We start from the raw sequence: 25411 nt of genomic DNA, 5'->3' as shown, positions 1-25411 counted from the left end.
AGTGTAATATTACATACATTCAATGCTAACCGATCATTTCAACTTTTAATGTAAACTTCCCATTGTAAAAAAAGCAAAAAAACACACATAGCCATGTGTATGAGATTTTCTAAAAGAATTACATTGTAGCCATCTTTGGGTTGCTTACAATATTGACCAGGGAACCAGATTAGGAACCAGATTTAACAACTGGCAATGAATATAAATTATTGGGGGACTGCTAATATACATGTATTTGTATAAGACCTATATAGTCATGTAACGGGACCCTGGAAACTGGTTCATGTTAAATGCTAACTGATCATTTCAACTTTTAATGTATGCTAATTAATGAATATGTATATGACCTATATAATCTTGCAACGAGCCCCTGTGCCTGAATCAGACACTGGGTAATGTTCAATGCTAACCGATCATTTCATGAAAACTTCTCATTCGCATACAATTAGCAAAAATCACTCGTAGAACACACGTGTATGATATTTAAGGAGTACATTTTTATCTCGTATGAAGCTAGAACTATGAGGCTATGGCGGTTAACAGGGGTACAGATTGGCAGCATAACGTGGAGTATTAATGTATAATTATGCAAATCATATGCGAATGTAAAGTACTGAAATTACGAGTGCAAGATGTCGCTAACAATTATTAGCCACTTAAAAAAAAAAACATCAGCCCTTCAAGTCCATATTATTTCCATGAATAGATCAAGAGGCAAAAGTTATAGTTTAAACCATTTGACAAGAAAAACTTACACAATGCTTGGCATTTTCAAAGCTTTGGTGAGTTTAGATAGTGTCAGTAATTTTCGCGGGAAAACAAAGAGAGATAATTATTTATAGACAGATAGCATGTGGCGCTGATGCTATGTTGTTCTTTTGGGTTTTGTTACTTTAACGTATATCCGAACATATTTTAGCATACTTTTTTGCAGGCAGTACCTTAAACAAATTAAGTCATTTTGAAAAAAAACACAGGTCAGCTATTCGTTATGTGATCGGTTTAAACACAGTTTTTTTTTATTCATTTTACATGTTCTTTAAGTGTTATAATTTATTTCCTTTCATATAGTTTCCTTAAATGTTATAAAAAAAAAACAGTTTGCTAATTATCTCTTATAGATATTTTTGAAATTTTACAATTCATTATTTATTTTATTTCATATAATTATTTTTTTTCGTGAATTGATGCCTTTAAATGATGTGGAAATTTAATATGTACCATATGATATTTCAACCTGTTTATAAGTATATTGCTGGCATGTATATAGGGAATATATATATGTAAAATATGGGGAATTTATATGTAACACATTATGCCAGAAAAGGAAAAGACGTTGAGTGTAATAATTTGATAAGATCTTTAATTGTGATCTCGGATGCGTACAAGTCGCATGAATATGTGATTTATAACCAGTTCCTCTCTGATTTATTGGTACGATGTGTTACAGTATATTATGGTTATAATCAAAAGGTAATTAAAAATACCCTGGGTAGCATAAACGTTTGGCCAAAGTTAGCGTTAGTATGTTGGCAATTTTTGTTTATTGTAATTATGTGAGACGGGGAACAAGATCAGAGCTCTTTCAGTTACACATGGATTTCTACATTGTCTGATACTCATACGTCTTACATTCCACCATAACGGAAAACAACCAGTAACTTCTATGAATTAATGAAAATACATACGACTATTCTTGTTGCAGAAGTTCTTGTCGATTTTGAAAGATGATGAATATCCCCCCTCAGTCTTTCTCTCGTTCTTGATATTGGGGGTGGAGCTCGTGAATAATCCGGTCGAGCAGGAGGTGGTGCGTGTGGAAGCCTCCATTCATCCGCATTGAGTGCCTCACGTGTTTGTCTTATGTTTTGTCTTGCTCTATATATCGCTTCTTGAAGGTGAGTATACGTGTCAAGTTTTCTACCCGAAGGATCTTTAAGAACGATATATGGTAATTTCTCGTGTCTTTCATGTTCATTTTGTCTATATTCCTCACGAAGGAAAGTCCTCGATGGTAACCGATAGCTTGATTCTACACTGGCAAAATCTCGCAAGCGGTCAAAATCAGCTGCACTTGCCATTGTTGAAAACAATATATACAATTTGAATCCGATTCGGTTACACTATTACAATACTGTAGACTGAATAAGATTTATCGTATCAAAAATCAAGAAATTTCTTTTATCCGCAATATTCAATTCAGAATAGTAATATCTACACACACTGAATCATCCAGAAATATTATTAATCCATACAACATAGAGCTTCCAGATTATACTCCGATACTAATTCAAACACTGCATATCACCCGCAGATACCAATATTTTCCTGGTATGACTTCATTTACTTCGTATCATCCTTATTTAATCTCCAGGTATAGATTTTTCTCTTTTAATCAGTTACGTTTCTGAAAAAATGCATACAAATATAGGTTTAAGTTCGTTAATTCAATTAATAGGACTGACAATAGCATGCCAGTAGGTGGTTACAATTGTGCTGGCATAGCCCATTTACCGATATAAGTAGTGATACACAAAACAGATTTTTAATTGAACTTTTTTCATGTATTTTCAAAAAGCGTTAACTTTTCGATCGTTAAAACTAAGGATTCATTTCACTCCCCACACAGTTTATTGTATCATGGAAGGATTAGCCAGTCTTTTAGCAGTTCGTATTCATTTTTACATATAATCAAAATGACAAAAAGTATCATTGCAGTAATGTTGAATTCAGATAGAATTTACATTAAATTTGATATACATGTACAACGAAGCCCGTCTAAACTGAAACACTGACGGACTGATTGTTTTCATTAGTTAAGGCAGGTGTTCGATTTACACGGGTTTGTGGACATCAGAAGTTGTCTAATTCCAGGGGCGTAGCTGCCTATACGCAAATACGCAGTTGCGTACTTTCGGAAAAAGTAACAAAAATAAAAACACATTTTAAAGATGAAATAAAGGTTATTTATCACATATGCATACCATGAACGTAGTATAGGCTCTGAAAAACTGGCTCCAAAATCATTAAAATTCAGGAGTTTCCCTCAGGGCTTTGCCTTGCCGGACTCACTGGGGGCCTTGAGCGACACCCCCCCAACACCCCTCGCCGTAACTAAAATAGGCCTAGCTACGCCCCTAAATTCAGATATATATATTGATTCAACGTTCAGTTTACTAGACAACTTCATCCCATTTCTCACAAGGAAATTCCTCCATCAAACTATGAAGGAAATGTACTTCGTTTTGCTGAAAATATGAGAATAAATAAAATGTTTATGGTATGATACTGCCGCTTAGCTAGGCTACTCTATCGTCCTATAACAAAACTCCCAAACAGAAACAAGAAACCACGGGTTAGCCGTCATGTACCAAAACTTACATATAAGACTATCAAACAGAAATAGACCGCTTCATGTTTCTAAAGTACTAAATATCGATATATCGATTTCATGTTCTATTGTCAGACTAGGGAAGTTTTAGCGACAATTGACAATAGCTTCATCGGAAAGTCGATGGAAATAAGGAAACTATCTCAAAAATGAATTAAAATATGAAGTACTATTGCCTTTAAACAACATTTCGTATTGATTGTCTTATCTTTATATGCAGTGCAAGTTTATTGAAGTTTGTGCATATTATTTATTTTATGACGTCTTTAGACAGTGGGAACGTCACCGACGATTTATGGAATATAGGGTATACATTCTTCGCTTGTATTGTTTTCCTTTGTTTTGATAGAGTAATCAAGGGAACTAAGGTTATAGCAGTAATCAAAAGAATGTAATCCAGGGACAAAGACCAGACATGGAAAACAGACATACACAACAAAGAACATAAAGTAACTAAAACTATACATACAAACTAACAAAAGCAAATGAGCAACTCGGACTCCACTGAAAACTGGGAGCATGGATCAGGTGCACCGGTAGGGTAAGCGTCCTCTGCTTTTCTAGAAATACCCGCAATGTATCAATTTGATTCCTATTTTTTTATTGAATCCTTTCAGTTTACCCATGATAAACAAACAGCCTTTCAAAACATAAACGTCACGGTAACAAAAGTATATCCCATCCTGCCATGATTTTATTCTATTATAGATTATTTATCGAAATTTTCAGCAGAACAAATTTGGAAAGCGCTACAACACTAAGGCTTCATTCTATGTATTCTTTAAGGATTGTTTTTTGACCAGGTTATCCGAAATAATCAACTTTGGAGCAGTCTGCGAGAAGCGGTTTATGAAAAAGCGTATACTGCCCCAAAGTTGGTTACGCGATCATAACTTGGTCGAAAAATAAAAAAAAAATCTTATAATTTAATTTCTAATCGATTAAAGTCGAAATCAGGATTTGTCCGTTATTCAAAACCATGTTCCTGCTGGATAAGGCTTTTGGTTTAGTTAATTCTTGTATACAATTTATTTCTTGATCTTAATTCTTGTTCTCTTCTAAGGAGGGCATAGTCTAAAGAAGATCTACATTGTGCTATCCTGTAGCATAGATACACTGTCGATGCCAAAGATATCGAACAGCGTAAAAACCTTTTAAATGTGCTTAGAAGTGTTGAAAAAAAAACATTGTTTTCAATATTCCTAAAGCAAACAAGCGAAAACATACACACAGTAAAATTATTTAAAACTTACGTATCATCAAACAAGACATTACGATACCACAGATTTATACACATCCCACTGATTGAAAATCCTGTGACATTAGAAAACCGAAATCAAATTTTTCGATATCTTTCCGAGTGAAGTCAATTAGGTGTAACTAAAGGAAACCAGTCATACTGAATGCATCGATCATTGAAAGGTGAAATAAACTTCTACTATAGAGTTTAACTGTATGTGTTATACACTAATAATTAACAGCAATAATTTTAATATAAATTTATTCAAACATGACAGTTATACGTATCATACTTTTGGTGAAAAGGATAGAACGAAAGAAATGTTTGAATTGAAATAGACTCGTTGCACTTGAGTGTAATCTACACTCTGTATTGATATGCAGTTTTTGTATTGGAATTTTTAAAAACCCGGTCCAGATGAAATTCAGGGACCAGCTACAGTTAAACCTGCCATCCATGGTTTGGGGAGACCTTTTATTTTTTATTTATTTTCAAGATAAAAAATCATTCATAAATTTATAAGCACACAAACCAGCTAATTTTCTGTCAGGAGTGGACGCCGAGATCTAGTAAACGTAACATGCAGAGATACAATGTAGAAACGGTGAAATACATACTGCAAATATAAGCATGAAAATCAGGCTAACCAATTAACGCGACTTTATACAGAATCGAACAAATATATTTCTTGACTGAGTTCACGTTAGATTCATGTGAATTGACCTTCACATGAATTTCACATAAATTTTCACATCAACTATGTTTTGTATGTGAATTTCACTTTAGGTACAACTCACATTAAATTTATGTTAAGTTCATGAGCTAAATTCGCATGAAATTTTACATGAGCAATATTTTCCTATGAAGAATCTTATCAACCAGCCAATAATAACTTTTGTATTTGGTAATGTCTGATATTTTTTTTGACTTCATGAATTCCTTTATACATCATAAAACTACCAAATTAAAGAAGCAATGGCACTTTATAATAGTTGAGAACCAACCATCGTCTGCAATAGAACATATTTTCACTACCCACAAAAGGCTTTGTGTCGCGCACACAACTAACATCGTCAGAACTGATAAAACGGATACCAATTATCGCTCCAAAATCTAAATAGTCTTCGACAGTTTAGTTTTGTTTGGCTTTAACTATTCCATTCAAATTTATTCAGACGCCCTGTACTTAATTTTACATTAATGGTGTTTAACACTGTAATTGCGTAACCACATTGATATGGTTTTTGATGAAGTGAAAATCAAAGTACAGAAGCACTGTGTCAAGGGCGTGGAGTATTCGTGATTGCATGACTTTGGATTTTAGTTTCATTATTTACCAAAACTTTATTTGTATAATGGTGTGCTGATATTTGAATAACTTTTTAAATTGATTTAAATTGGAGATATTACTTTTTAATTGTGATTTTAATCTTCATTATTAAATGTAGTTTCACAATATCGCATTTTTATAGAATAGTTAGACACTAAAAAACCTTCACGAGAGACAAAATAAAGCAAACATGGAGACTTTAAGTTGAATTAAAAGTGTTAAGTTTTTCTTTTGAAATTATTTTTTTTTAAATTGAATATAATTGAGTAGGGAATTGTGTTAGTTGAAAGTTGCATTGAAAATTGCTTTTAATTGAAATAGCAAGGTGAAATGTTATGAGAGCGACTGCTAAGGCCTTTAGTTTGAAATTTTTAAATATTTTGAGTATAACACCTAGTGGGGATCCAGGGGGTATAGGGTTTGAAACTGGCTTTTTGTCAGGTACAGTTAAGTTTTGTAAAATTAGGGTGCCCCCTTATTTTCTAAATGTCACGATAGGAAAATTTCATTTTTAAGATCGTTTGATTCAATATTTTAAAGCCAATAACGCGTTCCAGATGAAAAGGACAAAATCAAGGCTGTCATCTGAAAAATTCTAAAGGTGGTAGACCTAGGGTAAGCGATGTAACTCTTGAAATCAGTGATATGTTTGTGTCATATTTAATTTCATCAAAGCCTTTCAAGCTTTCCTTTGAAGTAGAATAAAATTAGTTCAAGTTACTTTGATGCATACATGAGATTGATGTAAAATGCTGAATACGAACGTTCCAATGATTTTTAAGAGTTGTGTCCCTTTCCCTAGGTTTACCTCCTTAAGAACTAATGAAAGCTTCTAAGATACTGGATGCGTCATAAAATACAGTTTTACTCCTTTTTCAAGTAAATTGGCACTCAACTGGTTCAATGGTGATCATTATTTCTCCCTTTTAATACTCTGAGCAAAAAAAAAATGATAACCACTTTCGTAAGCAAGTGATACTTGAAGTCAATGAGAAGAAATTTCAACATTGATTGCAATCGTTTCTATATTACGTAATTTTGCATGTTTAGGAATTTAAGAATACGTACTCAAACGACAATCCATCTTCAAATATCACGAGAAAGAAGAATACATGTAAAAGGGTTGTATAAAATAAAATATTATGATATTGTAGAAAGTAAAAAAATGCAGACAAAAAAGCAAATAACACAGAGTTTGAAAGTAAACTCACTGTCAAATACAATTAAATGAACGACTCGAAATCAAAAATAATTTTCCACCCAGTTTTAGTTTTTGTATACAACAAGTCAATTTTGTAAGCCTTCAAACATACTTTGCATCTGAATATAACTACTCAATTTTAAAATCGCTGATTTCAATGTACGTGAATCATATAAAGTTCTCGATTTAGTGTTTTGATATAGACTTTGTGCTTCTTTCTCAATGGCATTGGTTAATCATCTTTTATTATTTAGGGAGTTTTGACAGTTTGATTTTGCAGGAGATAATACTTGTCAATTGATTGGAATAAACAGTTTAGTTGCTAAAAAAAATAATCAGATATTACTTTGTGTTGATTGACAGATTTTTAACAAAATAAATTTGATTTCTCTGTTAATTACGACAATGCATTGAAATGATAAGCACAAACGACTGTATGACCTGTCCTCTTTTACTATTTAAAAAAAAATATGCATGTGACGCAAGATTAATTATGGCGGCGGAGTACCAAGTCCTTTATGCAAATGCCGAGATTGTTTTCTGATTGAACAGTTTGGGTTTTTTTCGCCTAACATCTCAAAGGTTATCTCATTAAAAATTGTTTCACTAAAAATCTATTTCAGGTATTACCTTACAAAAGCTAGGAATTAAATACATTGAGCCATTGTTACATAAATGAGATCGAAGATGAAATAATATACAGTTATTAAATGGGTTGGATGCAATAGACTAGAATATTTGTCCTGAGGTACGGAGAATGATCAAGTGTTCTATTGCCCGAGGCCAACGCCGAGTGCAATAGAACACTTGATCATTCTCAGTACCAAAGGACAAATGTTCTGACCTATTGCATACAACCCATTTAATAACTGTTTTATTACCTAATTTGTCTATGAGATATAATAAAGAATGGAATTGGAGAATTTGTCAAAGAGACAACCACTCGACCAGGAATAGGAAATTGACCGCTCCATGTTTACGAATTGGAAGACGAGAGTCACATCTACGTTTTTACACACGAGTTTTTGTGTGTAAATTCCAATTCAATGAAGCGCTTAAAAAAAGTTCAACCAATCAAAAGGCTTAGATAAAGATCATTATGGGGTCAGTGCAATAGTACATCGACAGTGCAATGGATCGTCCTGTCCTGAATAAATTTTGAAAATAGAGAAAAATATGTGTACATTTAATGAACAAGATAAAACCTTATAATTAGGTAATATAACAAAAACTATAAAATGTCCACGGATTTTGATATATTACATGCGCAATACTCGTGTCAATTTATAAATAAAATCATTATATATTTGAACAAAACAAAAAATACCAAAGCATCAAAATGAAAGAACAAAACAGAGACGTCAAAATCCAAATACGTGACCAAAAAAAACAAAAAAAAAACAAACAAAAAACAAACAAAAAACAGAAGATAACAATAAAAACCGAATAAAATACAAATACATATAAGAACTGAAGTTATGAACAACAAGTGGTCCGAAAAGGTAATACATGTACTGTCCTGCTCCTTCACTCTCCATCTGTCAAGTACGGTGTATAATGGTAAGTAGATCTTTTTTTTCAATGAATCCAGATCTTGATCGATTGTATTCTCGTACAGGTACATATCTAGTACGAGATTTGCTGTACCTCGTTTGTATAAAACTGTATCTATGGATGATGTATGTCACTGAGTGCGCCAGAGATACTTTCAGTATAAATTGATTTATCGTTGAACTCATTCAAGTTTTTGTTCATTGGACAAGCAGTAAAAACTCGTTTCAACCCATCAGATCAAATCCGGAAAAAATATAATAAAATATGATATTTGGCAAAGTACAAAGGCAACAATTGTTCACGTAATATTCGCATGAATCGCGCTTTACATGGAATCCTTGTAACCTTCACATGAGAGTCACATTACTTTCACAAAATGGTTTTGCTCAATTAAAGACATATTATGATATGCATGTTCTGTGAATTAGACTTGCCTGTGTAAAAATATTAACTACATAGGATCACTGAATGGAGAGTGTGTATATAGTGGAATAAAGAATATTTGTTTTCTCTCTAGGATCGGCATGAATAATCATAGTTTAATTTCTAAATATCGACAAAAAACACCGAAGGATAAACAATGGGATACTTCAGATACGTCAAAATCATAAAACTTGACCAGAACGTGAACACATGAAACAAAGCCTATCTACATACACAATGTAGCGAATAAAATAGATTACATATAAAACTTAAAATAAGAAAACAAGACGCCACCCAAACAACGAACCGAATAAGATAGATTACATATAAAACTTAAAATAAGAAAACAAGACGCCACCCAAACAACGAACCGAATAAGATAGATTACATATAAAACTTAAAATAAGAAAAAAATAGACATTACTAAAAAAACTAAAGCACTTGCAATATGATCTCCCACACCACAAAAACCGGGAGTGAAATTTGGTGCTCCGGAAGGGTACTTATTCTATTTTTTTAAACCTTATCGTAAGACTTATTGTGAGTTTGTCTGTCTTACATTGATTAATACTTTTGCTTTGTGAGAGAGACAACCATAGAGGTAATAGAGTATGAATTAAAAATAAATTTGTTATATTGTGGAAGAATTTGCAATAGGCACGATTCGGTACATACGAACTGAAGTTTCAAACGAAATGTAAAATCTATTGATCACACCAATGCTCTCTTGAGAAAAAAAAACGAATAAAAAAAACTACCAAATTTGATACACACGAATATAAAAGTAGCACTTTACAGACCTAAAATACCCGAAACCATCAACAAGGAAAAACTGAACATTTTATGAAACAAGTTTATCTTCTGATTCAAAACTCTTCATATCAGATTAAATTTATATTAAACTTTAGAGGCAAAACATTTTATATCAACGATTATAACCTGAATTCAACAGTTTATATGTTTATAATGATGTTTGTGACAGTTTGATTTTGTAAAGGTTTTATTCAGATTTAAAGGTACGTATCTACAAAATAATTGAACAGTGATATTATGACAGTGAATTTGCTTAATATTTGGGAAAACACAACTACTGTAAGAATTAAGTGAGATTTAAACAAATTTAAAAAAAAAATAATCTGAATTATAAAAAAAATTAACTTGAGTTGTGAAATCGGTTTCAGTCAAGGTAATGAAATATGACAGTTGTTATCGGTCATGAAATAAAGAAACAATTCCTTCCATAGAGGTGTATTTGCTATTTCATAGTTTTCAAAATGCTCCCATAAAGAGTACTCAAAAACACCTGTTCAAGTTTAACTTGAAGTATTCACTGCAAAAACACTTTTGAAAATTATCAATTAGTAGTGCGCATGCCTTAGAACGTTTTTTTTCATCATTAAATGCGGGGTTTATATGCCAGAGGTTGGTTTCATAGTAAATCAGATCTGACTTGAATTTACACAGTAATAGAACAAATAAAAACGGCATAAACCAGAAATAATCAAAATAATCAACAGTGAACAACAGTGTGATGATCAGCAAGACAAGTCGATCATAATATAACGTTTGAGGGGGAAATTATGAAACATAAAATTGGTACATAGGTGCTTAGATATATTTTAAATATGATTGATTTAGGCACAAAGAATATGAAATTATAATAGTAATAAGGTCAAGAAATATTCTAAGTCACATTATAACTAGCTTTAGAATAAAACGACTGCAGAAAAAAAGTCATCTGCAGCAATTTACTTTGATGAGTTCTATGTTGCCTCTTAAAGAGATATTGCATTCAAGTAAACTCTGCGTTGGCCGTATTTTATTATTATTATTTCTAATTTTGTTTTTTTTTTTTTTGGTTCGGATTATTTCTTTGTACTCATCTATAGTGCGTAAAATAACCGTGTTGCTGTTGTGATAAACATGTAAATTTCATAGAAAATAACTTTTATTGTGTCTTTAATATGCTTTTATTAAACTGGAGCACTACTTTCTCATTATGTTTAATATTTACAGCAATTAGATATGAGGAAATGAGCTTCAATGATGTAATTTTGGATTCAGAACGGATAGAATTATTGAAATGTTCTGCATCTCGGATAATACATTTTCAATTTTGTTTCCTTTTTCATAGTGATCGACTGCCAAGCGGATGACAAGACAATGAGTACTATTTATGTAATGTAAAATGACCTTAACTGAGGGTAGTTTCTTTTGGAAGTTTTGTGTGTATTTCATTCTCTTCATTCTACGAAAAAATGGTTTCTTGATCATTGTCGTCCGCGTAAAAGCCCTGCACAATTTGATCGTACGGATATAAAGAAAAAACTGTATATAGTTAAATCTGTCTTAAGTGACCCCCTAAGGAGTTCAAAGCCATGGTCACATAAGACGTTTATTTTTGTACACAGGTTGATTTTGTATAGAGTGCACTACATAGGGATAGTCCATTCACAGGCAATGCAGGAAACACGTGGTCGGTAAGACAGCATAGGGATAGTCCAATCACAGTCAATGAAGAAAGCAAGTGGTCGGTAAGACAGATTTGACTGTGACTATGTCCAATGATTCTGCATATTTCAATACATTATTCTGAAATATTTCATGACATAAACAACAGTTGTGTTAGACTGTGTATAAATTATACATAATTATTGTATGATGGCCAAATAAGGATAAAAAAGCAATTAGAATGAAAAGAGTTACTAAAATAAGATTTCATTTTTATAATCTACAGATTTCACATTTTGTTCAACCAATTCTACTTTTATCAGATTTGAATTCGACCGACTTTTAGTTTGGTCTAATGACTCGGCAGATTATGTATGAAACTATTTGGCAGGCTGGCCTCTAGTCAATAGAAAAAAAGCACTGTTCTTGAGTAATCATTTGCGAGTGATCTTCCCGTGGCTAGTCTATCAAGTGATCACAGTTTGGACGTGTGTTTTGAAAACAGTATATTGTCTATGTCTTATCCTAATAGGTCATCACCTCGAAAGATATTATTATTTCTTTTTTTGCGCTGATATTGAGTATCTTACTGTAAGTTAAGGTGGAAAAAGATTCATACCGAATAACGCCTGTTGTAAAGTGTAACAGGAAGCCCATCAAGATGTAATTAGTACTAGTGACAATGTTCTGTATTTTTTTTGGAAACAATATGTTTGAGTGAGAATGATAAAATCATCGAAAATCAAATATATGTATGGCATTATAAGAATGTTTTTTCCATCGTTGCAAATTGTTTTTTCTGGCGAGTTGTACATAGATTGATTGTTGCTGTGATTTGTTCATTTTGGAATTTAAATTTAATTTTATAATCGATAAATAATAAAAGAAAATCCCACGTGTGGTATACTTACACAAAAAAGCAACTTCGAAATCATTAAACACTTAAGGTACAATGTGTAGTCTGAGAGAGAAATTAAACAACAAATATATTATGTGTATTTGCTCACAGCAAATATGAATTGCACCCAACCAGGTCTAATCGACCTATAAATTACCCTACCGGTGCACCTGGTCCATGCTCCCAGTTTTTAGTGGAGTCCGAGTTGCTCATTTACTTTTGTTACTTTGTATGTATGATTTTAGTTACTTTATGTTCTTTGTTGTGTATGTCTGTTTTCCATGTCTGGTCTTTGTCCCTGGATTGCATTCTTTTGATAACCGCTATAACCTTGGTTCCCTTGATTACTCTTAAAAAATGCACTAATTGAAATTATGTTCATAGCCCTAAATTGGTCATGTGTAACGGTCAACAAGTGCATTGTGTACCATTAATAATTAACATTAAAATAAAAAAAAGATCAAACATAGAGTAATAATTGATTTAGCGATTTACACAACATTTTAAATGATGACTTGTAATTTTGCGAATAATATTAAAATAAAGTAGTTTTATGTTCAAAAATATCTGTTCTTTGCAACCATCAACAAATTCATAATGTATTATTAATAATGAATAAGGTTATAAAATCAGGATGAAACACTGTTTAAATACATGAAGTAATTATTCATGGGCTTAATCGTTCAAAAATTAAACAAAAATGTTTGTTGGTTTTCACAAATATTCCATTCCATGGTTAATTAAACTGAACATTGGTTTTCTCGTATTAACGGATATACATTATACGCCAGTCGTGAGGTCCAATATGTAACACGCTACTAGTGAAACGATTTTTGCATTCAACAGTTGTTTTCAGATGTAAGGTATACGAGAACGTAACTGTGTAGTACGTACGGAAACTTATCAAGAAATAATAGCAACAAAAACAAACAAAAATTTGTATATACACATTGAACTAATGAATGTAGTATTAACTCTACAAGGATGTTACCTTCTAGAAACAAATTGAGAAACTAATTTATTGTCATCAGATTAAAAGTATTGTAAGTTTTGAAAAAATGTAATTATGTAAAATAAGGTATACAAAGAGTAATCAAGGGAACCAAGGTTATAGCGGTAATCAAAAGAATGTAATCCAGGGACAAAGACCAGACATGGAAAACAGACATACATAACAAAGAACATAAAGTAACTAAAATCATACATACAAAGTAACAAAAGCAAATGAGCAACTCGGACTCCACTAAAAACTGGAAGCATGGACCAGGTGCACCGGTAGGGTAAGCGTCCTCTGCTTTTCTAGAAACACCCGCCGAGTTGCTCATAAAAAGTCAAGTCCGGGGTAGACAAACGAGGAAAGGAAAACTATGACCCAATGAATAAATCAGTTTTCATGGTGCTGATGGATACACCATAACGATCCACGAGTTCATGATGACGACCATAAAACTTCTGTAGTGATGACTTGAATCTTGTAGCAACATAACCCTGTTCCAGAAGCACATTTGTCAGAGTTCTAGCGCGATACAAAAAGCTAACTGATGTTCATTGAAACAGTTTTGAATATAAAATCAGTAAGAATTAAAGTACCATTTACACTGTCAATCTCTAATTAGTTCACATGGAACGTGCAATAAAGTACCATTCACACTGTCAATCTCTAATTAGTTCACATGGAACGTACAATAAAGTACCATTTACACTGGAGCTGACATTTTTCATCCCGGTGGGGTTGTTGTCTCTTTGACATGTTCACCATTTCCATTCTCGTTATAAGTATGTTGTTGCTTGTTTTAATGGGCATTCTCCTACCAATCTTATCCTATAAAGCATACTAAGTAGTGGCAGTTTACATTGGCTAACTGCATGTTTAGTTAAGACTCGGATAAACACAAGCTATCACGCATCTATGATATGGGGTATTAAAAGTGCAAAGGTGTTTATTTCAGTATAAACGAATTCTTTATTTTATTAAAATGATAAAATTAAAGATAAAAATCAATAGAATACTGATATGATTATGGAGTATCATGTTACATATTTGATTTATACATTATAATGAAATTCATTCACAAGTGTTACTATAAATACTCAGTATAAAAATCACAATCAGAAACTATCAAACCTTGTAATTAAAACTAAACGCAATCTTGAACGCTCCAGACTAATTTAAGGAGGTAGACCTATGGTAAGGGATATGACTCCTGAAATCAGTGATACGTTTGTATCATATTCAATTTTACCAAAGCCTCTCAAGCTTTTGTTTGAAGCCGAATAAAATCAATCCAAGTTAATAAGATGCTTACATAATATTGATGTAAAATGCTGAATACAAAAGTTCAAATGATTTTTAGGAGCTGTGTCCCCTACCCTAGGTCTACCTACTTAATTGCTACTTCATGAATCAAAAAATGGATTTATTCATATTCAAGTTTATAAGAAAGACCTATGTGTAGATTTGATACCACAAAACCAGATACATATTTGTATAAGAATGTTTGAACATATACATACATCGTATATTCATTTTGAAAAAAAAGTTTGGCATATGTATATACTTTTCATTTTCATCTGTTGATTTTGCAAATGAAGTAAGGGATTAGAAATGTATTGGTATCTAAGGAGAATGTAGTAACATTCGAAAATGTCCATAAAGTACTTCAATCTAAATGGAATCGTTGGAAGACAACAAATATAACGGATAATGGCATCAACGAAAAAAAACCTGCTTTGTGCATGTGAAATCGGCATAAATTAAACGAATGCCCATATCGAATATGATCGTGTGAAATAATATAAAAAAGGATTTCGTTTACAAAGGCTTAACAATATATTTGTTACCATTTCTATCTAAAGACTTGTGATATTAAGTGCTTTATAGTATTGTACTCACCATACTAGTTTATCAATCTTTCATGCAATCACTTTCTATGAGGGGGTGAAGTTAAAATCTTAATGTCGATGACAATACCAAATAGTAAATGTATGTTTAAACAGGAGATATTTTTTTAAATTATTGACATTTAACAAAAAGAAAAAAGTTCTTTGGAATTATATTATTAATACCACAGGCAGTGTATGTAGACGACGTATCCTGCATGTGATATTAAACCGGAATTGACAATCTTGTTTGCAGAAAAGACAATTCATATCAACTGGAAGCGATGTACTTTCCGTTGAATTTATTTTTTTAATGTGGGGAGGTTATAATTATAAGTGTTATTAAAATCATTGAAATTTCAACTATAAGATAATTTCAGGATAACAAAAGATAATTTTCGTATCAATCTGTAGATAATTGCAATAATTTGAGTGAAAGATAACAATCTAAAAGTTCATATTTAGTTAGATCTATAATATCATATAATTGTTGATTTATCCAAATAAAAATTATATGTCGTCTTAACATGTCATGTGGTGATAGTTTCATCATTTCTTCATGATTTTTAGAATGAGAAATTAAAGATTAACAATAATAATTACTTAGTGCATTTTTATGTTATTAATTTTAAATATGGCAAAAATCGAAATAAATACAAACATTATGTTCCTTTGTTGGATACAAACTCGCTTGCACAGTGTAAGTGTATTAAATCTTCCTGATTTAATCGACGAATTTTCTATTTACCATATAAAAAAATAACGTACAAAATCATGATATTTAAATATGCTCTGTATTCATGTTCAATTATTCATTCTAATGGAATATATATTGGAAAACGCGATAATGGCATATAGAGTACACAATAGATCATTTTTCGTCCTCAATCTAAATTTGATAATAGGAAATAACTGCTTACTAGCTGTTCCGAAGTTAGCAAGTTATCTCAGATATGACCGTCAAATTCACGATTGATTCCTCAAATTGAATGCAATATTATCTTAAAATTTAAAAGTATGGCCTATCTTGTAATTCATTACAGTAAGGTTTATAAAATAGGCGGTTTTAAGATTACGTAAGGACACGTACGCGTGCAGACTTAAATGTAATGTCTACGTTTTGGGGGTATTTTTCTATTCCAATTATTTGAATTTCTAAGTCTAAAAACGTGTGTGTTATTAGTAGCATAGTGTTATTTATTCAAACAAGTGATTATGTTTAAGACCGTATGTATTCTATAGGGTAATAGAAATACATTTGACTATATAAATTTTGGTCGTATCAATACTAATGAGTTTCACTTCTCTCAGAATGTTTATCGATGCTCAGAAGTACATTCATCTGTCCTTGTTCAAAGTGATTACCAACTTAAAGTACCATACAATACTGAATTTTAATTCCTTTTTTTAATTTAAAATTTAATCTCAACTGACACTAAAAGGTAATACTATGAGGTCGGAAAATACATAGTTTAATCAGATGCAATTTGATGAAATATTGAATACAGATCTGCAAGATTACGTCAAAATAGGTATTCTGTGTTCTCTGTTATATAATAACTTATATTATTTACTTTGCCTTGTTAGTAATATATTGTGCATCTGGTCCGTACATTAAGGGTTGTTATCATATGAACCCCTACTCCCGGATTCTGCGTCAACCAAGTGATCTTAACGTATTGTCATGTTATTATGTTGTAACATATGTAGGTATTCAAACCAATGTACTAGTACGACACAATTTTCTTTCAAGTTAGCCCACATTTTGACGAAGGAACACAAATAGAGTTTGTCGTAATTTAAAACAGACTGAGTAAAAGTAAACTAGACAAATAAATACTGACGGTTTAACTACTTGTATTATCACGTGTATTAGCACGTGCGTTTACCTGTCAATATAATAACTTAATAAGTGATACTGATTTGCAAGCAAAACACAAAAGTCGCCAAAAACGGCAAATGGTCGGCTTCAGTCAAATTCTGAAATTGCCATTGACTTTGGAATGTAATGTTTATCTTAGAAATCAGTTTTCATTGAAATCCAATAATGTTGACATTTTGCCAATTTTTGAAAAAAAAAATGGCGGCTTTCTAAAAAAAATCTTTTTTACGCCTTTGATGTCAGCAAGCTTAGATCAGCGTTCTGAGTTATTTTCATATAATTATTGAGTTCCACTAATTTTATAGAATTTTTTTTCATTTTTTCCGGGTATTGTTTTGGCGGCCATATTGAAATCAGCAGACATTTTGAAATTCCGGAAGTTGTTTACACATCCCCTGAGCATGTTTGACTTTTGAGCTGAGTTTGGCATGAATCCAATAAACGGTCTCCGAGTAATCATCCGGATATCTTTACGTTCAGAAGAAGAAAAAAGTAAAAACAATAACTCGCAAAACTTCGTTTTGACGATTTAATAAGTTAATATTGAATTTAAGTGAAGAAAGGAAAAACCTTATGTGATGTCTATGAAACTCAGTAAAATAAATTTGCTGTGTTAATATCATTTTCATACGGTAAGTGTACTCGGCAATTTGATAAAGATATGTTCTTTTAAATTTAAAAGTAAAATTAAGTGAACTGTATTAAGAAGACAGCTACACAGAACGCACTTAAAATATTTTGATAGGGAGTGATGCTTAAATGACTTAAACGGATAGCATAGACTTGTTGAGAGCATATTTTATCTTATTTAGTTACCGTCAAAACCGTATTGAAACCCGTTCAGCTCTGATATAGGCTTGCGATTTATGCACCAAATAATCTTGTAATCCTGAGTGTATATCATTATTCTAAATATATTAAAGTTGTAAAAGAAATTTTCAGTCTATTGTCCCTCATCCTGATTTAAGATCTGTCCCATGCATCAGACACAGACAATTTGATGACAATGACAAACTAATGAAAGTTCCTTGAGTAGGAAAGTATTAAATTGAACAAGATGTTTAACGTATGTACTAACGAATTGTATCGTATCACCAACTGACTGATATATGAATATGGACAATCTATAAAAAGGATTATACCGCTGTACACAATAAACAATGTGGAACTCAATGTTAAAATTAAGGACTATTAATATATCATCAATGGTTGTATAACAGAATAACAGAATAAGAAAGTTTTATAGCAGTGCTGCATTATAGAATCACTTTTTGAAACCTATGGTGCCATCTTATTCAATTGCCTGTTAACGAATCGTTTACATTTAACTGAAGTATATAAATAAAAGTTTTACTGAATTAATCATTTTAGTAAACCTTTATTACCTTTGATGTTTATATATATATAAAAAATACCAATGATATATACTGAAAATTCGATATGCTATATACGCGTTTCAAGGAATAACCACTCATAAGCAGCATTAGTATCAAATATATAGGAAGATTTACATCGAAAATGAATTGTATACAAGAAGTATTTAAAACCAAAACTATCTAAAAAGAAAGCCAACTCAATCACCGAGATGTTCGACCATGTGGAATAGACGGAATGAATCCCCATTGTTTTAGAAACATTGTAATTTGTTATACTGCTAATTTCGGTGAATATGATAAATAAAATCTGACATATTTCGGGGTCAAATAAACCTGACTACTGGGTTGATGAATACTCTCGGTATATGATGTTTTAAGTTCAATGGTCGGATAACAAACGTTTATGACAATGATATAAATGAGAAGATTTACGTTTATAGCCAATGTCTCCGGAATATATATATATTGAGAAAGTCGACTGCAATAAAATACAACAAAAGTACCTATTAGCTTGTTATATATTATTTCATAGCGAATTACAAGATATATATCGGTGCACTCTGTATTCAGGACAAGTTATTCTCGAAGGTTTTCTTTTATCGCTGTTGATAGGTATATTAAACCCCCAAAAAATTGACTGCATGGTAATTCTAATTTCATACCTATGAAGTAAAACTTCCTACTATACAAGTATCAAAATATTTCTTATCTTATTTTCACACTAATTTGGCATATTTGCCACGTTTGCCAAAGATAACGTGGAATTCATGTGAATCAAAGCGTCAAATGAACTTCATGTTAAGTCTTTAGACAAAAAACCCACTAATTGAATTTAAATTAACTTTACATGAGAAACACACTAATATCTTGTGCAGATCAGTTCACGTGAAAAATGTAATAAAGGGAACCAAGATCCTAGCGGAAATCAAAAGAATGTAATCCAGGGACAAAGACCAGCATGGAAAACAGACAAACATACAACAACCAAAAAAAAACAATAACCAAAATAATACGTACAAAGCAACAAAAGGTAAATGAGAAAATTGAACTCTACTAAAAACTTGGAGCAGGTGCACCGGTTGGGCAAGAGTCCTCTGATTTTCTAGAAACACAAGCCATGTAAAAAAAGGTCAAGTCCAGTATAGACGAAAGTGGAAAGGAAAAATATGACGTTGAACAGATCGGTTCTCATGGTCGCCGTAACGATAAAATTTCTGTAGTGATGACTTCAATCTTGAAGCAACATAACCCTGTTCCAGAATCCTAACTGTTAGAAGTCGAGCGAGTACAAAGATGCTGCATAGTTATGGCATAATGAACGAGTTGTGATATGAACACTCAAAACGCAGGTGCTGAAGGTATGTTGCTGATTTCACGGTGTTTGTATTATTCCTTTATCCCAAGTTCTTTGATGTAGATGCGATGTTAAAATCCCCGAAACTAGGATTGTTTAACGAAAATAGGCCATCTATATAGCAAAACCTGAGGTCAAAAGATCTAGTTAACTACGTTCCTTCAATTGGATTAGATCAGCTATAAAGTCAGCATCATAAGAGTGAAGAAACAGGTCAGCGACTAGAGGAGCACAATTTGTTTCCATTTCATATTAACTGTTTAACCTGCGTATAATAGGGATAAGAGTAAAGTGATCGTTTATCACAATATTTTAAAATGAATTAAAAATATGTGTTTCTGTACTGTGTATAAACTATTGAAACTTAGTTTATCTCGTGGTTCCACTTACAAATGCCCAAACTTTGTCATTTTATAACCTACCATATAATGAAGTGGTACTTCCGTAATAAGTCATAACAAATCTTTCTCTAAATACGTTGTTTTCTCTTTATCTTCTAAACAGATCGTATAAAACAGACTCATTATTATTATTATAACTGTTTTTTGAATAGTTCCTTATAATTCAAATAATGTAAAATCCAGCAACTTTGTCTGTACCGATATTTTTTAAAGTGCTTACTAATGTCAAACTATTTGCATAGAGTATATGTAAATAGAAAATGCAGTGAAAACAAAGGCCGCTTGAGGAAAATCGATTCCACTTTTAAAGAGTATTTGTAGTTTCAACTACGTTGATAGCCTAAGGTAATAGATTATTCCATTTGTTGGAAGTAATTTGTCAATTGATCATTGATGGTGATCAACAAGTTCATTAGTTGTCATAAATAATAAACAAAGTCATAAAAGGAATATCAAAGGAAAGAGTAAACTCATAAACTAATCATTTAACGGTTATCATTATAGTTATGGATAGTAGTCGGGTGTGAGAAGCATTTTACGTCAGATAATCAAAACGGTTAAACTACAATTCTAATTATATCAATATGTGTACTACAGTATTACAGGTTTAATTGGTCAACAAAAGCAATCAAAGGGTAACTACTGTTAAAAAAGAAAAAAAAACTTCTCATTAAGGGGACAACAAATGGAGCAGTATAACCTGAGACAGAAGCAACGAATATACCAAATAAAACACACCCACGAATACCCGGAAGCGCATTAGAAACCAGATTTATTATTATGTAGTGTATGGACCAGGTACAACGGTGGGGTTAGCCTCATAAATAGTTCAATAAACACCTTCTGAGTTTCTTATGCTATGACCGGTGTTATATGGGAGAACTATGACTTACTGCTAAAATGGTTGAGATGTGTACATATCAAATCGGCTGACAATCCAATGTTGGAGATGGACATATCTAGTTATTTGATATCCTAATAGTGACCATTGATTTATTAAAAGTAAAATATATCTGGGATGATGATAAAAATGATAACATATTGAATTATGTTTCATCACACATTAACACAATAACATTAAAAGCAAAACATTTAACACAAGAAAAGTTGAGATGCGTCATTTGTAAACTTCTAACGATTGACATACACTATTTGGCAGGTCCTACATTTTAATTCATCATACGAGGATTTCATAGTTGCAAGCCATATTGTCATTAGTTCTATTTGATATCTCATTAAATAGATTGATTGCTGAATTATCTCAAGAGAGATTAGAAGACACCCTTCAATAATTCAAGTATAAAATTTGCGGATAGTAAATTTTAGAATAAAAGCCATACTTTAGATACCTGGTAAGGATATCGTTCTTTTATTGCAATTTTAAAGACTAGTTATCGATGGAAAATTGTCGAGTAAATATATGCACGTTCCTTGTCAGTAAATACAAATAACTGGATCTTTAACAAATGAAGGTTGGTAATTTATTGTTTTAACTCCATTTTTTGAAATACGTGAACTAGTCAATTCATTTTGGTCTCCTAGTTTTTACTGGAGTCCGAGTTATGTTACTTTGTATGTATGATTTGAGTTAATTTATGTTCTTTGTTGTGTGTGTCTGTTTTCCATGTCTTGTCTTTGTCCCTCGATTACATTCTTTTGATAACCGCTATAACTTTGGTTCCCTTGATTACTCTGTCATGACGAAATTACAGCTAATTTGATCTAAGTGAAACTCAGCGCAATAATAATTAAAGTTTTATGATTTGTCATAGAACATTCACCATTAAAAGAGTCAACCCGATAAAACACATTTGAATAGTAAGCAAAATTGACTTAACTTCGCGCCGATCGACCAAAAGCGTACGAAAAACGACTTACTCAATGTATTTCGAAACCGTTACCATAACAGTTTTATGTCGATCATTATAAATTAATAAAAGTAAAACTTAAGAAACAGCACGATCGTAATGATTGTGATGTTCAATATAAATTTGAGAAGGAAAGGGTAATAAAACAAAGTTTCATTTTTAAATGTATACCATAGCAAAAAAGTATGTAATATTGAAAATAAAAATAAGACATTTACTCATAAAAAGGATCAATTTGCTATTAAAACAGTAAAATTTGTCCATACTAATGACGTCCTAATAGATGTATGCCATATAATTGTTCTGTAAGCATGAGATTGCAATCAACGCCTAAAAATCATGTTTAAAACAAAACAAAAAAAAAACAGAGTTATACAGACGGTCGTTCAATAGATTGTAGCTTATTTCAATCCAGAGGGCATTTAAAGAACTGAACTTGATAATTTTTGGTGTAGCTAGAAAAGTTTCAAAGGCATCGAAAACATATACATATATAACAAAAAGAAACTAAATAATCGTTGCTTTAAATTGAATGTGATAAAGAGACATGTACTTGGTAAGCGGTATTCGTGGTAACTTTTCACAATTTCAACCTCTCATTATATGACTGAATAAAATACTAATTCGAATTATTTATGCTTGATTATGTTTAATATTTAGATCACTGTTAACTTTTACATAAACAACTGATTATAGACATGGATTGTTGTGAAGTATACAAATCGAAGTAGGAGGTCAAACGTTATTTAAAAAAAAATAGTTATGATACTGCTGGTAAAACAACAGCGGAAAAAAAAAAACCATTAGAACGTTGTAATGAGAATTTTCTTTATATTTGAAATTCAACAGACCATGAAATCAAATGTTTACCTTTTGAAATTGATTAAGCTTTCCTCGTGTGACCGTTTTTGTTTCTTGTTTGTTTGTTTGTTTGTTTTTTTTTTTTTTTCGTTATCTCATTTAGTTTTTATCATTTGATCGTTTACCATTCCTTGTCCACCTTTTTGATTGGCCAATCATTGGTGGTCATATTCTATGAGAAGGTATGGAATGGAAGAATAGATATAAAATGCACCAGTGTTCAACATATATCTGCATTCAATATTGCTTACAACAAAATGGTCAGAATTATCAAGCAGTCAAGGTTGCTTGTTTAACGTTACTTTAACTGTTTCTCTTTCTACACTTTTTGAAAATCACAAGACGTATTTTGTATACTCGGATGATGAACGAAAAGCAACAAAATGTTGTAGTCAAAGTTGTTTGGCCTTAATGATGTCTGCTGGTCTATTCTTTATGAATAACAAGGATTTCATTGGGTTAAAACAACATAAAAAGAAAAACAAATAGATGGATTAATATGGTCGTTTTTGAGATATAAGCATTCGCAATTTTGGCGAGAAAAGGATTTCTCTAGATTTTTCATCGATGTTGTCTGGTAGGTTTTTCTTTATTAAAGAAATATCAAGGATTTCATAAAATTCCAAAATAACATTTTAAGGTGTGTTTACTGGTATTATGAAAAGAAAACTGGAGTCACTGGACCAAAACTAATGCTAATATCAAATAGATAAACAAGAGTCCGAAAATTTGATAAAAATGGCTAAAAACGACCAGCAAACATCCTTAAGCGTATCATTCCTATGGAATATGTAGTTTGCACACTCTTAAATTTTTTACCATATTAAAAGTATATATAACGCCATATAATAAAAAAAGCATTTAAAATTTTAAAAAAATCAAATGGTGATTTGCATGTTACCGCTATAATATTTCGAACAATGGGGTTATATTACCAATCATTTATGATTTCGTTGATAACATTTGATCCCTATACATCAAATACTTAAATAATCTATTGTTATATACATATTGTATAGATAGGGATATGAGAAAGTAATGTATCACCCTTATTATATTACCAATCGGTCACAGCTAAAGCTTTGAACGGCTTTTTATGAATCCACAGTGAACAAAGTACAGTTTTTTTTCTTGATGCATTTTCACATGATGCCAGACGCATTGTTTTTCACTTGTGTCAAACGAAAACACATGCAAAACTTAACCACGGTTTTAAGGCATTTAAATGTATGTTCATTATTAATAAATTATAACCTGTGAGTCTTTAATACCATTCTATCAGAGATTTTGCATATTTCAATCATTGGGTGTTTCTAGAAAAGCAGAGGACACTTACCTTACCGGTGTACCTGGTCCATGCTCCTAGTTTTTAGAGTCCGAGTTGCTCATTTGCTTTTTTTAATTTGTATGTATGATTTTAGTTAGTTACTCTATGTTCTTTGTTGTGTATGCCTGTTTTCCATGTCTGGTCTCTATAACTTTGGTTCCCTTGATTACTCTTACAAACCGAATGCTTATGTGTTTCTGTTCTGCTCGTGTATTTTCATTTTTCTTTAACCTGTTATTTTTCTTGTTGATAGTCCTTGTCAACTTGTGTCGTCTCGAAATTAAATTAACCCATGGATTTTCCCTGTCTGATGCACTCAATGTTATTAACACTTCGGTGTTTTCGTTATGTAGTCACATTCTTAAAACATAAGCAGTTAAAAGTCTGGAATAGTCAAAAGTTAGAACCAATGATTGAGATCGATAATTCTGAGGGAATTTTTTTTCCAAGCTTAACTTTAAAAACAAGACACCAAAATGGGCAATTTTTACATCTTAGTTATTTTGCGAATAAAATAACGGATAAAGTTCAGCAGGAAATTCATATGATTGCCAACAGTTAAAAAGAACTTTCTTTAAGTGTTTATAAATTCTTTTGAAGTAGAAAAAATATATTGTACATTAAATCTTGGTCGCATAGAGTAAACATGTCAAAATACAATTCACTAACCTCTTGACATATATTATGAGTAGATCTAGATAGTTATATATGATATCGACTAGAAACAGCATTGAAGATATTTTAGATATGATTAATTTTTAATAAATTTCATTGCAATGTGAAGTTTGGAATTGAAAACATTTTTTTTGGTGCCATCAATTCTGACTTTGTATATTACTCTTGTAATGACAATACAATTCATTGTGTTTTCCTGTAGCGAACACTTCACCTTATTTTCGCCTTAGCATTAAAAATTGATCAATTTAAAAACAAAAACCAAAACTTGGCTATTTGATCATGAAGTAAAATAAGCG

The 25411-nt window shown here is 31.6% G+C and overlaps 1 protein-coding gene across 12 annotated transcripts in view; it reads right to left on the bottom strand.

Moving 5' to 3' along the window:
* LOC148598963 (uncharacterized) overlaps window positions 1-25411 on the bottom strand; it is a 91665-nt gene that overhangs the window by 62434 nt on the left and 3820 nt on the right. For 11 of the 12 annotated variants that reach the window (XM_088559965.1, XM_088559971.1, XM_088559972.1 and 8 more), the window contains exon 2: window positions 1689-2407. In XM_088559965.1, the coding sequence (XP_088416091.1) occupies window positions 1689-2081 (393 nt within the window). In that variant the 5' untranslated portion in view covers window positions 2082-2407. Of the gene's footprint in view, window positions 1-1688; window positions 2408-4644; window positions 4808-25411 lie in introns of those variants that run through there. The other variant, XM_088559964.1, reaches the window with a different exon arrangement.

Source organism: Perna viridis, chromosome 14 (assembly GCF_037379345.1).
Source record: "Perna viridis isolate PV_CMFRI_1.1 ecotype Kerala chromosome 14, ASM3737934v1, whole genome shotgun sequence".
NCBI lineage: Eukaryota > Metazoa > Mollusca > Bivalvia > Mytilida > Mytilidae > Perna > Perna viridis.
Note: the sequence above shows the minus strand (reverse complement) of the source record. Positions and strands in the feature narration are given on the sequence as shown.